Source organism: Strix aluco, chromosome 5 (assembly GCF_031877795.1).
Source record: "Strix aluco isolate bStrAlu1 chromosome 5, bStrAlu1.hap1, whole genome shotgun sequence".
Taxonomy (NCBI): domain Eukaryota; kingdom Metazoa; phylum Chordata; class Aves; order Strigiformes; family Strigidae; genus Strix; species Strix aluco.
In genome coordinates this window covers 21,204,430-21,216,504 of record NC_133935.1, presented here as the reverse complement: position 1 = coordinate 21,216,504, position 12,075 = coordinate 21,204,430, and the positions used below count along the sequence as shown (strand labels likewise).

Genomic DNA, 12,075 nt, shown 5'->3' with positions numbered 1-12,075 from the left:
AGGAGGTTGCAGAGAGCTGGGGATGAGTCTCTTTAACCAAGTAATGAGTGATAGAACAAGAGGTAATGGCCTCAAGTTGTGCCAGGGAAGGTTTAGACTTCATATTAGGAAGTATTTCTTTCCAGAAGGGGTTGTTAGGCATTGGAATGGGCTGCCCAGGGAGGTGGTGGAGTCCCCAACCCTGGAGATGTTTAAGAGTTGGATCGACTTAGCGCTGAGGGATATGGTGTAGTTGGGAACTGTTAATGTTGGGTTGATGGTTGGACTGGATGATCTTCAAGGTCTTTTCCAACCTAGACAATTCTGTGGTTCTGTGATTCTGTAAGTTTAATATAAGATAGTAGAAAACATCTCAGGCATATTTCAGATGCTGTCAGAAAAATGGCTTGCTAAACATGATTCCTCTTTATTTGACAGATATTCTCATTAGGCATGTTATTGTTATCCTACTCATTTCAGTGAAGCAAACACATTCATAATTCTGTTTTATCCCCACTAACACTTCCAGAGATCATGCAGGTATGAAAGTATGATCTATGCTCTTTCCGACCTCACACTTCATCAACCAGATGATTACATTTCAAGTTGTTGTCTTTCCTTTTCAGGGAGGAAAGCTTTTGCTTTAAGGGGTCTGAACCAGTTGAACTGTAAATGAAAGCTTAGTGCATCCATCATTACAAAACATAAAAAACTCAAAACATAACAGTTCGATTTTCAGATCACAGGGCAGTTGTTCAGATGACAGAAAGCCACATTCCTATTCAGAGAGCCTTGAAGTAACAGCACAGCAAACAGAATAACTACCGCATGCGATAATACAATTACAATAGTCCCTATATTGTAGAGATAGATGGTGAATAGCAGTTACTATCAGGACTGTTACATCTGTATAATCACAAAAAGGAACTATCAGAAACTTTACCATCACAAGTCAGACTGGTATGCAAAGGGGTAAGAGATACACTGACATACATGAGAAGTCTGACAACTTCAGGAGAGGTCAGAGACTTACAAAAGCAGGATCCTTTATAAGCAAGCCAGTGTTGCTTGGAGCTTGCAAATTTTGAGGAAGACTATTTTTGGCTCAAACCAGAAAAATGTAGAAAAATACAAATGGGACCTTAAGTGAACAGAACTTCCCCCCCTCCTTCCTGCGAGGGGCAGGATGAAGGCAGAGATAAGTAGGTCTTTTATACAATTTACCCATACCCAGTACTGAAAGGGGAATAAAGGAGGAGGAAAAAAACTAGGGTTTTCTGTTGATTTTAAACAAAAAGAGAGTTTGACACCAATAGAATCATGGATAAAGTTCACTGTAACAGAAAATGGCTATGGTAGTAATGGCAAACGATCTTACCAGTAAAGTTGATGGGCTACTTGGATGCTCTGAAGAGAACAATTCAGCAGGAGTTTCACTAGAGGGCTTTCAAGACTCCACTCAAACTTGAGCACCTTAACATACAAATTAATAATAAGAATCACTTGTATGCTGGCTTGGTTGTCTTTCCTTTATAAAAATATTAATCAGAAATGACCCAGCGTTTAGTTTGAAAGAAGCAGTCTGACATGGAGAATGCCCTAGCAATGCAATGAGCAAAGAAACTTCAGAACACAAGTGCCTGCCACCATCTGCAAGACAGGCAGATATCATCCTGATTCTGGCTGTGTTAACATACATGTAAATATGTAGCTTTTCTTTCCCTGCTTAAAACTTTCAATGCTATATTTAATTTTTTATCTGATTATCTGGTTTGCTAAATAAACTTGTTTGTGAAACAAAAGATGTGGAAGGTGGAAGGTCACGTAAGTGTCCTACTGTGTCAATGCTGTAAATTTATGCAGGTGTAATCCGTATTCATATATGTATACATATATATCTATCTAGGTATGTGTTTCTATGTGCATGCATTTATACAAATATATATTTAAAAACACACAAAAACCCACTGAGGAACTCTGAAATGTGGAATAGTAAGAAATCCACGTGCACAGTGTTTCCAAGTAAGGGAATAAAGCTTTCAAAGCTTCCCCCTTAACTGCAACACAGGACCTACACAACCACAAAGTGATTGCTTTGGAAGCAGTAGGCCCATAACTTGTAAAACATTAATTTCCAGTGAAATGCAGTGTACATCTATAAAGAGACAATTCTACACCCAAATTGGCCTGACTACTCTGTGCTGACCATTTTCCCTGTATACATCTGTGACTTGTTGCAACACCATTTGCTTCCTTCACTGCAACAAAGCCCTGCCACCACCAGCCCCTGGTTTGGTGGTCATAGTCAAATTGTTCTTGTTCAGATGCATTTTTTATTTTAGTTTGTTATTTGTAAATACATTCTTGGAGTATACAGAAAAGTTTAATTGGCATGCCAAAACAGTGGAAAACACTCTTATACCTCAGACCTATTGTTAATTCAATCATTGCATCAGCCGACCAGCCTTTCTTATTTATTCCTCTTACAATGTATCAATCAAACTGAAAGAATCAAAATTATTTAATGAAGTTATTGATCTGGACAGAAGACTTCCTTAGCTATCAATTTCTTCCTTACCTGAACCAGCTGTGGGAGGTATTCTAACAATTCATCATTTGACATATTTTCTATTTGTTGGACTGCTGTTCTGCGAATATCTTGATCTGGAAAACTAGAGCAAAACAAATAGATATCATTAAGAACTACTGAACCACTGCAACTCTCCTGAGCTCTCACTGATATAAAATGTTAGAAAAACAGGTTTTCTCTCAAAATGGAATAGGAAGAAAAATCAATTCATTTGCTTTACTGTAACAAGAGTCAAGAAAGACATAGCAGATAAGTTAATTACATTGACTGTTACAGGGTCATACAGGGAAAAAAACCACCCTGATCATCAAATACCGTTTTAAAATTTGAGCTATCATGTATTGTAATTTACTGAAATATGAAGTAAATTATGGACTTTCTCTTGCTGCTCTTACCTGAAATAGGAAATTTCTGTGCCATGGGAACTTTTAACAGTCACTTGAAGACTTGTTTTGTTCTGAGCAACAATACAAAAACCTTAAATTTCCCTCACAAGAAGGGTTAATTTCAGATAATTTATTCCAATGTCAGCTCTTCTGGTTTGTATCATAAGACAATAAAAAATATTTTTTAAACAGAAGTAATTTTGAAATGGAAAACATGTTTTCTTTTTAGTTTTTCTAAAGGAAAATTTAGTTAAAAAATCAACATCTTCCCCGAGAAAGACTCCTAGTCGGTGAAACAGCCATTTCTGATGGGAAAATGTGTAAGTATTCAGCATAAGCTGTTTTGTCAACAAATTATGGTTGAAACCAGAGTGGCTGTAGCCTAATACAGATTTTGTGATGGAGCTCTAACTGAAAAAATGATAAAAGAGGAAAACATGGTGTAGCAGCAATGATAAAACAGTGAAAGAAGGCTGGATAATATAGCTGGTCAAAACAATTTTCTTTAGAAAAGGAAAAGAATGAAATTTTGATGTAACCTGTCGGATCAAAACTGACTCTTAACAGAACATTTTCTCTCTTTCAGAGAAAAATACAAAAAGTATACACTGTTTCTTTTAACATTTGAAAGCTGATGAATAATCCTTTAAGGATTTCTTTTGAAAAAATACAGTACAAAAATAATTTCCACCTTTTCATGTGTTGCATTTGTGACATGAATCGTGATACATGGAGAATACATATACACAGAAGTTGCCTAGATTGGTTCAGAGTTAGTTGTCCTGCTTTTGAAAGGAACAGATGTGCTCTTTGGTGTATATCTGCTATGCAGTGTCACCCTTAACTATCTGTCAGTACTTGAAGCTTATGCATTGACATCCCAAGAATCTTTTTGGTCTTCTGAAGCAAACTGGAAATGTTCATACAGACCTTTTAGTCACCAGAGCTGCAAGAGTGGTCACTTCTGCCAAAGGGGCAAAAATGTCTTCAAACAGCACCAGTCAATCAGATCTTGTTCAAAAGAGCTGCTGGGCTTTGATCTAGTTCTCTGAGGGAAGTACCTGCCCCACAAAAAGCAGTGAATCCCTCCCCTCTGAACTGATACAGCTATTGGGCTCTTTTGAAAATCTCTGAGTTGGCAGTCTAGGCATATATAAAAACAATGACTAAAGGACACAGATTATCCTGTCAATTTGCCCTGAAGAAAGTCCTTTAAAATCAGAACCATCATGTATGACAGAAGGTGTCACGGGGCCACTGCTTTATGAGCTCAACACAAAAACAGACTGCTCTCTTCCCAGCTTCCCATCCAACACCTTTTGCCAACAGTATATCCACTAGAAAAATAAATCAGAAGTGAAACACAGGAGATAGTACCACATTTGTGGCAATGACTCCTCATTGCTATCAAGAGAGAAAGAGAAGAAATCATAAAGGTAAGTGCTCAGAAGTGTAATGGCACCTACAGCTCTAAACTTGAGCTTTTAAGTTCAATAAAACAAGCTGAAGCAAAACAATATGTACACTTTGATCATCGAACTAACTACAGGCCGTCAAATAAAAATGTGGATATTTTGAAACAAAATGGCTAACAGTTCGACTTACTTGAAAGACCTGGCTTTCTGTGGTGCCATCAGCTGCCACCTGTAGCATTTTCAAACCCCCTTTTTACAATGCAGCTCAGGTCTGATTTTATTTTGTTTGTCTGTTATGGTACATATTTGATGATTTTTTTAATACAGTTTATAATTGTATAATGCTGAGAGGGCCTTAATGGGGAGAGAGGGAATATGTTATAAATAAATTATCATGATAGCTCCAAATTAGCCTATTTTACAAGGATTATTTTTTTATTTATTCTAGGTAACCTATTACAAATATAAAGTTGTTACTTTAATATTCACATGGCTATTTAGAAGAAAACATATTCGAAGGAGACTGCATATTAAAAAAAAATTAATCCCTTTCATATCATCCTATCTTCTAATTACGCAATTGCTCCAAAGACCTCTGTGTCAAGCATGTGCAGATAATATGGAAATTAGTTTTTCCCTTTCCCTTCTCGCCTAGTTCAACAAGTAACTGAAGAGTGAAATATGCTCTATACAGGCACCAAGTCAAGCAGAAAAATGTTATTACTTAGTTACTGCTTGTCCTTACTAGCAGACAATATTTGAATATATGCAATGCTATGATAAAAGAAAGTCCCGTATTTTTCCAGCTATACAAAGAATGATAAAATTATTTTGATCCCAGCCTTTCCAGAAAATTCAACAGCTAACATATGATTTGTTTAGAATTAATTTGTTGTAAGTCAAAACTTATTTAATGTGCTCTTTTAACTACCTAACAATTTGTTAAGCCCCAGATGTAATATCCATTGCTCTCTTGAATTTCAGTGTTGGTCAGGGCCACAGGTACAATAGAAAAATATTTAATTCTATTTGTTTTCCCCCTCACATTTGTATCTGAGCAAACATTTAATATCTTCAGAAACATTAGAACTATGGTAAATACTTATGAACTCAACTAGTATTACATGGTGCTTATGCTATTCATGCTTACATACATCAGTTTATTTGCTAAAGCCAATAACAGGGTAAGGTCTAGAAGCAGATCTGAGTTAAAAATCCTACCCTTCACATGCCTGGAAACTATGCTATCTTGTAGTCAGGTAATTAATTAGGCCTAGAAGGCTTTTTCCAGTGAATAATCTTGCAAACTTTTGAGTGTTGCATCAAATCTGATTTTAGCAATCCATAAATTAGTCTTGATTAAAGGACACAATTAATTGATTTTTTGGCTATGTGACTCAATGCAAGAGAAATCACTTTAGGCCTAAGAAAAACAACTTCATTGTTCAGATATTAGAGGACAGCTGTTTCCAGGGTTTGCTACAATATGTAGTTATTTACACATGCTGAAAGCTCTGAGAGCAGAGAAGTGAGACGACTGTATCACAATGAATTAAATATTCCAGTCTTTAACGGTACTCTCCTAAGAAAGAGGAGCTCATCTAGATCAGATCCATTTTGCAAAGGATCTGAACTGTAGATTACCAGGTTCCTGACGTGTGGCCTCTGGTAGTGGCTACAGAGAGGCAGGACATTCAGGCACTCCTCTTCCCTAGTTTTTTTATGGTTGCTACCAAAATCTCTGAGAATTTATCTAGGAAAAAAGCAACTTAAAATAAAAACATTTAAAAATCCTTGTATGACTCTTTCTTTGCATAGTTTCAAAATGGTAATTTTCATCCAGGTTTCCAGTTCCTTCTAGTTATATTTTTTTAACCTTGACAAACAACCTATTTGGCAATAAATAATTAAGTGAATAGAACTAAGGTGTTCCTTATTTATTTGCCAGGTTGCATTGGAATATATTGTAGCTTTCTTCTTTGGGCCAATTTTATTTATTCTCTCTTCAGGTAATGAGTACTCTACAACAGAGACTGTGACTTCTTAAAAGTTTGTTCCAGGTTTACACACTCAGAGACACTACTGCAATATAAACAATTTGTAAATGACTGTTGTTGAGTCTAGTCCTTAGCAATAGGTCACAACACGCAGGACTTCAAATTTCCCCTTAACAGCTCATCTTGCAACCTGGATTCTCCTTAAGGTATGAAACTGATTTCCTTTTATATTTAACCTCAACACCCTTTTTGCTGTTTTGTTCTTCCCTCCCTGCATGATGCTAATGATTGACAGCCACCCATTTTAAAACTTCTAAGTAGCTGTAGATTATTAGGTCTCCCTTGAGACTTTAAGATGGTTTTTGTAAAAGTTGAATTTTGAGCTGGATGAGCACAGATTATAATTTGCTTTAGAAGTAAGAACAACTTACAGTCTTTGATTCTTTTCATATAGAAAGCCAGTAGGGAGCTATTTGTCTAGCTGTACCTTTCAGCTAAATCACATTCAAACAGTAAACTAAGTGCTGGTGAGGCATCCTGTGGATTTGTGAAATTCTCCTGAGATTTTAGCATCTGCCAGTGGTGACTTGACTGTAAATGAGAAATAGAAGTGCATTTCATTTTTAACAATTTTACTATCCTAATTTTATTGCACTGTCTCAACTCTATGTGGAAGATATTTGTCAGGTAAACAGAACTGTACAGTTCACTACACTTTCTAGCATGTGAGGATCTCTGTAGAGAACAGCGTGGCCTTTCACAAGTCATCTTTTAAGTTAGATATTTATAACATGTCACATATTTCTGCAATTCCCTTCACATTTTATGTTCTGTTGCATTTTCAAATAAGACAGACTTTGATCTCATGAAATTCATGTTATTAGTCTGGTAGAAACAGGGAAGGCTGAGCTAGCAAATGTACTGGAATGAAGATATCAACTGAAAACAAAAAAGCCCTCTAAGTAGTAAAGGCTATCATGTCACTGATGGGTGCAACTGGGCCAGGAGAGCAAGTATGGAAGAACTGTTTAAAAGAATAGACAGATGAGTTTTGGTTGGCAGTTTAAGTATTTTAAAAGTAATTAGACAGAGAGAAGAAACTTAAAAAATAATGATTAAGGAATTCCTTTAGTTCTAGCACACAGACAACATTAGCAAGGCTTATGTGCTTTCCGTTGGTGATTTTTTTCAGTCCTTTGAGGGCGTCTAAAGAAAACACTGTGTGACTGTATGAAGATTAGAAAATGGCAAGGACTAAAAGAAAGTACAGAAAGATAAGAAAGATAACAAATACTGTCAGTAAAAAGGACACTGGGTTCTCAAATTTTTCAGTTGAAAAAGAGTAATATATTCACTCCTCCTTGTGATAAGACAAGTGAAGCCTCCCCATCCCCGCACACTGCAAAGCTCACGGTCAGACACACTAGCTATTGCTTTGGCTGGTCAATTGGCAGATGGATCTGTAGAATCTACTCACTGAAAATATACTTTAAGTAATGCTTACATAGATTTTATACAAGAAATTCTGACTAAAACAACTAGTAATAAGTTTAAGATCTCATGGAGACCATATGGTGAACCATGTCCTAGGAAAGAAAAAGAGTAGGAAGAAATTAACAAAAAGCAGTTTTCCATTTGAAACCTGTATGATGTAGAAGGTTCTTCCCACCCCAGAGACAAACTTTGTTCTCTGTTACATTAAAACAAAAAAGAATAAAACATGAAAAGTTTGATTATTTACAGATTTAGCCTGCTGATCAGATTGCACTTTTATGTATGGAAAGCATACCATATCCTACATAGTTGTCCATTGTTAGTTGTTCTACAGTGTCAAGAAAGCTAAAAATTATTACAGGCAGTAAAAAAAAGTAATCACATTCGATGCTTAAAATGAAGAGTTGTCTATTCCTAACAGTGCATACATCCCCACATAAGTCATCACTAAATTTCATGTACAATGCAGTTTTGAAGTTTTATCAGTAGTGCGTTCTGTAGAAAGTATCAAATTAATTGTAGACTCTTGTTTTGTTCTTATCTTATTTCTTTGCATAAGCCCATGTTTGCTCTCCACATTTATATACAACTACAGCCTTTTAAACCAAGATGCAAAAGGGCAAGATATGCTCTAGCTGTATCTGATAAATATTCTGTTGGGCATTTGTCACGACCCAGACTGGAAGCCCAGAGAATCGCAATGGTTCTGTGAACCCCTTGGGTTAAATTAAGGTGAAACGACACCAAACGACCCATTAAAATGTTTTACTTGGGTAGAGAACAATTTAAACTTGGAAAAGGATAATAAGCAATGTGATCTCTTATAAATCTATAAGAAGGAATGGAATGGAATGGAATGGAATGGAATGGAATGGAATGGAATGGAATGGAATGGAATCTGGATCACCACCCCTGGATCCAGCGTTTTCTCAGGTCCGGTAATCCTGGGTGGTGGCTGCACACACAGCAAAGTTTCTGTTGCCTTTTTAAGTTCATCTTATTAACTGATTAGCATACTAGATGAGGAGGGGCAGGTATTCCACAAATTCATTTCCACAAGAGACAAGGAAAAAGGTGGAACATGGGTTCCAGTTGAGTCGGTGGTTGTTGCCCAGCTTTGGTTTTTCCTCTGTTCCCAGAGATCTTATCAGTCACCCCAGAAATGATCAGCTCTTATCAGTTCTTGTTACCACTTCAGTTGTGAAGGACTATTAGTCATTAGCAAGGCAAGCATGGTGTCTGGCTTGCACAATAGAGCCACAAAGTATTGGGCTTAGCATACTTGTACTTGAGGGAAAACAACCTGTTTTCCGCTCAGTCCATGCCTCCCCTTCTGAGGCTTATCTAAGGAGTTTGACAATGCAACTGCAAGGGAGTGGGGGGTGCATCCTTCAATACACTCCCACTTCCTTGGGTGACATTCCTCAGACTAATCCAAAGGCCACAACTTGTCCTTGAGGTTTTCTGTGTTAATGAATGTTTGAGGCATTTCTTTCTTCAGTTGCTTACAGCATTCTGTTGTAGACTCTCAGGGAACAGCTTAAATTCTGCTTTTATTAAACAATTACAATCCAATTCAACAATTCTAAATCAATTTGGCTTTCAAAGGTGTAATTATGAACAAAGTCTGGCTTTAATCGATCACATTTTATTATAATTATTGGTTAGAAAGTGAGCTTCACATATATTGGTATACATCCTAACCTCTGAAACTCTATAGCTACCCTGCTATGTAACATGAAAATCAATGATAATACTGTGAGAGTCAAAGGCTGAGGGATGCTATAACTGAAAGGGCATCTTCTCTGGTGAAGGAGAGGTGGGAGGAGTCATATCTACTCTGCCTAGTCCATACAGGGGATTAAGTAAGGTAGTACAAATCCCCTCTGACACCTTAATGTCTAATCTCAAAATCATCTGATTTGGCACATGGTTTTAAAGGAATGTCCTTTTCTGTGCACTTCCCTGACAGTCAGAATTTAGCAGGAAGTTTCTAGGAAAAATTAAGCCTACCAGGGAGGTTGTGTCTTCACCTCCACTGTCTACATCAAAAAGTTGTCTCTTCAGAATGGTTGCAGCCATGTGCAATGCTGGAAAATGACATACCTCCTTCTTTGGTGGCTGTTTCTTGATTCTAGCTCGATTTCCTGATTCCTAGCCATGATATCTCACAGGGCTGCAAGTGTACCCTAGACGTGCCAGAAAAAACATCCTGCTATTTGGGTTAATGAATATATTTGGGCTTTATTTTTTGATAATTTGAATAGCAAAATAATGCGACAAAAAATTTTAAGTACAGATGTTCTCTACATATACAAAACTATAGCATGTTAGCAACGCATCATAAGTGATGGCATTTCTAACATTGCCTTTGGTTTCTTTCTGTCATCAAGAAAATTCTCTGAATAAACAACTGTACTGGTGTCATTTCCCTGGCTAGTGTGCCATGCAGTGTACATACAGTTATAGAAAGCTCTAACTCCACTAGAGCTTGGCTTTTTACCAAACTCAATAAGTAAAGTCAATGGTAAAATGCACAGGGCACTAATAAGCAGTACTGAGTAGGAGGGACCAGCTCTATACCTCCTGCCTTAGGGAAAATTTTATTTTTCAGGCAATGTCTTATAATCATCCTTCCCTGAAATTAGAGGTAAAACTAAGAGTGTAAAATCTTATTCTACACTTCCCCCTGCCATCCCCTCCATCCCGTATTTATTGATTAAAGAAACATTCACTGGTTTTTAAAATTTTTTTTTAAGCATTGGCTTCTGGGGCTTTAAGAATCAGTCCACTCCCTGCAAGTACTGGATGCAAGGTTGCTACTAAATTTATCTGTGAATGTACCATGATTGTGTTTCCATTTTATGAAAGTTTTTCCTTTCCACTGCATAAATGAGTATGATATCATTTGGCTGCCTTGAGATGTGCCTGCAAAGTGGAAGAGCATAAGCAAGAGAGACATGCTCAAAGAACAAAAAACTTTATTAAACTGGTCATTTAACTGTGCAGTGAATAAAACAATTTAGAAGTTTCAAAAAGCTGCAAAGAGCATTCTAACTCAGATGCTGGTAACAAGGCTTGATCTAATGGGCATGATACCTCTCCTTAAGCTCTGTGATGCTGTCTTCTAACACAGGCAGTGAGGAAGTGCCTCCAATGATCTTCATTTCTTTATCCTTGCAAATGTGAGCTTGTGTTTTATCATCAAGACAGATGCTGCTTTTTTTGCTCTGAGAAGGAGGATAATTTCAAGTCCCCAGCCAAAGGCTTGCAAAAGTGACTAGTGATTTTGAATATCCTCTCTAAACTGAATAAAGAGTAAGCACATACCTGCAGGAGAAATTCAGGTTCTCTTCAAGACACTGCAAGCTTCCAGCAAAGGAAGCATCCAAAATTCAGAGTAATTGGAAACTCTTGGTCTCTTTTACGGTATTACTAACAATGTGGTAAATCGTGGTACATAGAAATGATACAAGATAGAGCTGAGCTGTGGAGGTCCTTGCTACAGGACATTCTGAAAGCCAAATGTTTATGTGGAAACATTTATTTGGAAAAAAAATAGTAGGAAAAAAGTGCAAGAGGGCCCTTAAACTAAAAAATTTTGTCTCAGGAAGTCTCTGAGCTGCAGATGACTAGAGAGAGTCAGAGAGTGGAGAGAGTAGTGCAGTGTCATTATGTTTGGCCCATTCACACTGTCTGCCTTAAGTATCTGTCTTTGGTCACCATTGGAGACAGGATACCTAGACTGACTTTTGGGCTGATTTACTGCAGCTGCATTCTTTCATTATGTTAACAATACATGTAGACAAAGATCAGCTCTAATTTATTTTACTTACCTATGATTTGATAGTGATGGTAATATAAGTCCTTAAAATAGACATGAATATATAAAGAACATTTATATTCTGCTCATGTGTTATAGCTGAAAGATCCAAGTTCATATGTCTCAGTAATCACAAGAAACCAGAGAGCTGTTCTGTGGATGATGGAAGTGAGGAACTGAGTTGATGAATTGTCAGTGCCAAACATAATACAGGATAGAGTTGAATGAACCTTCAAAACCAGTTCAGTTATGGAGCCTACAATCCAAAGTCAATGAAGGTAATGGTGAAGGAAATTTGGACTCTATCCAGTTTTACTTTACATTTCAAAAGATTGAAATCTAAGAAAAAGAGAACCAAGAGAAGAAACCTCAGAAATCCATTTATATGGAA

General features: G+C 36.9%; 1 protein-coding gene across 1 annotated transcript in view; it reads right to left on the bottom strand.

Annotated features, from left to right (window-relative positions):
- PIK3C2G (phosphatidylinositol-4-phosphate 3-kinase catalytic subunit type 2 gamma) overlaps nt 1–12,075 on the bottom strand; it is a 212,386-nt gene that overhangs the window by 117,256 nt on the left and 83,055 nt on the right. The window contains 2 exon segments of the mRNA XM_074825864.1: nt 1,359–1,452; nt 2,558–2,651. Of these exon segments, the coding sequence (XP_074681965.1) occupies nt 1,359–1,452; nt 2,558–2,651 (188 nt within the window).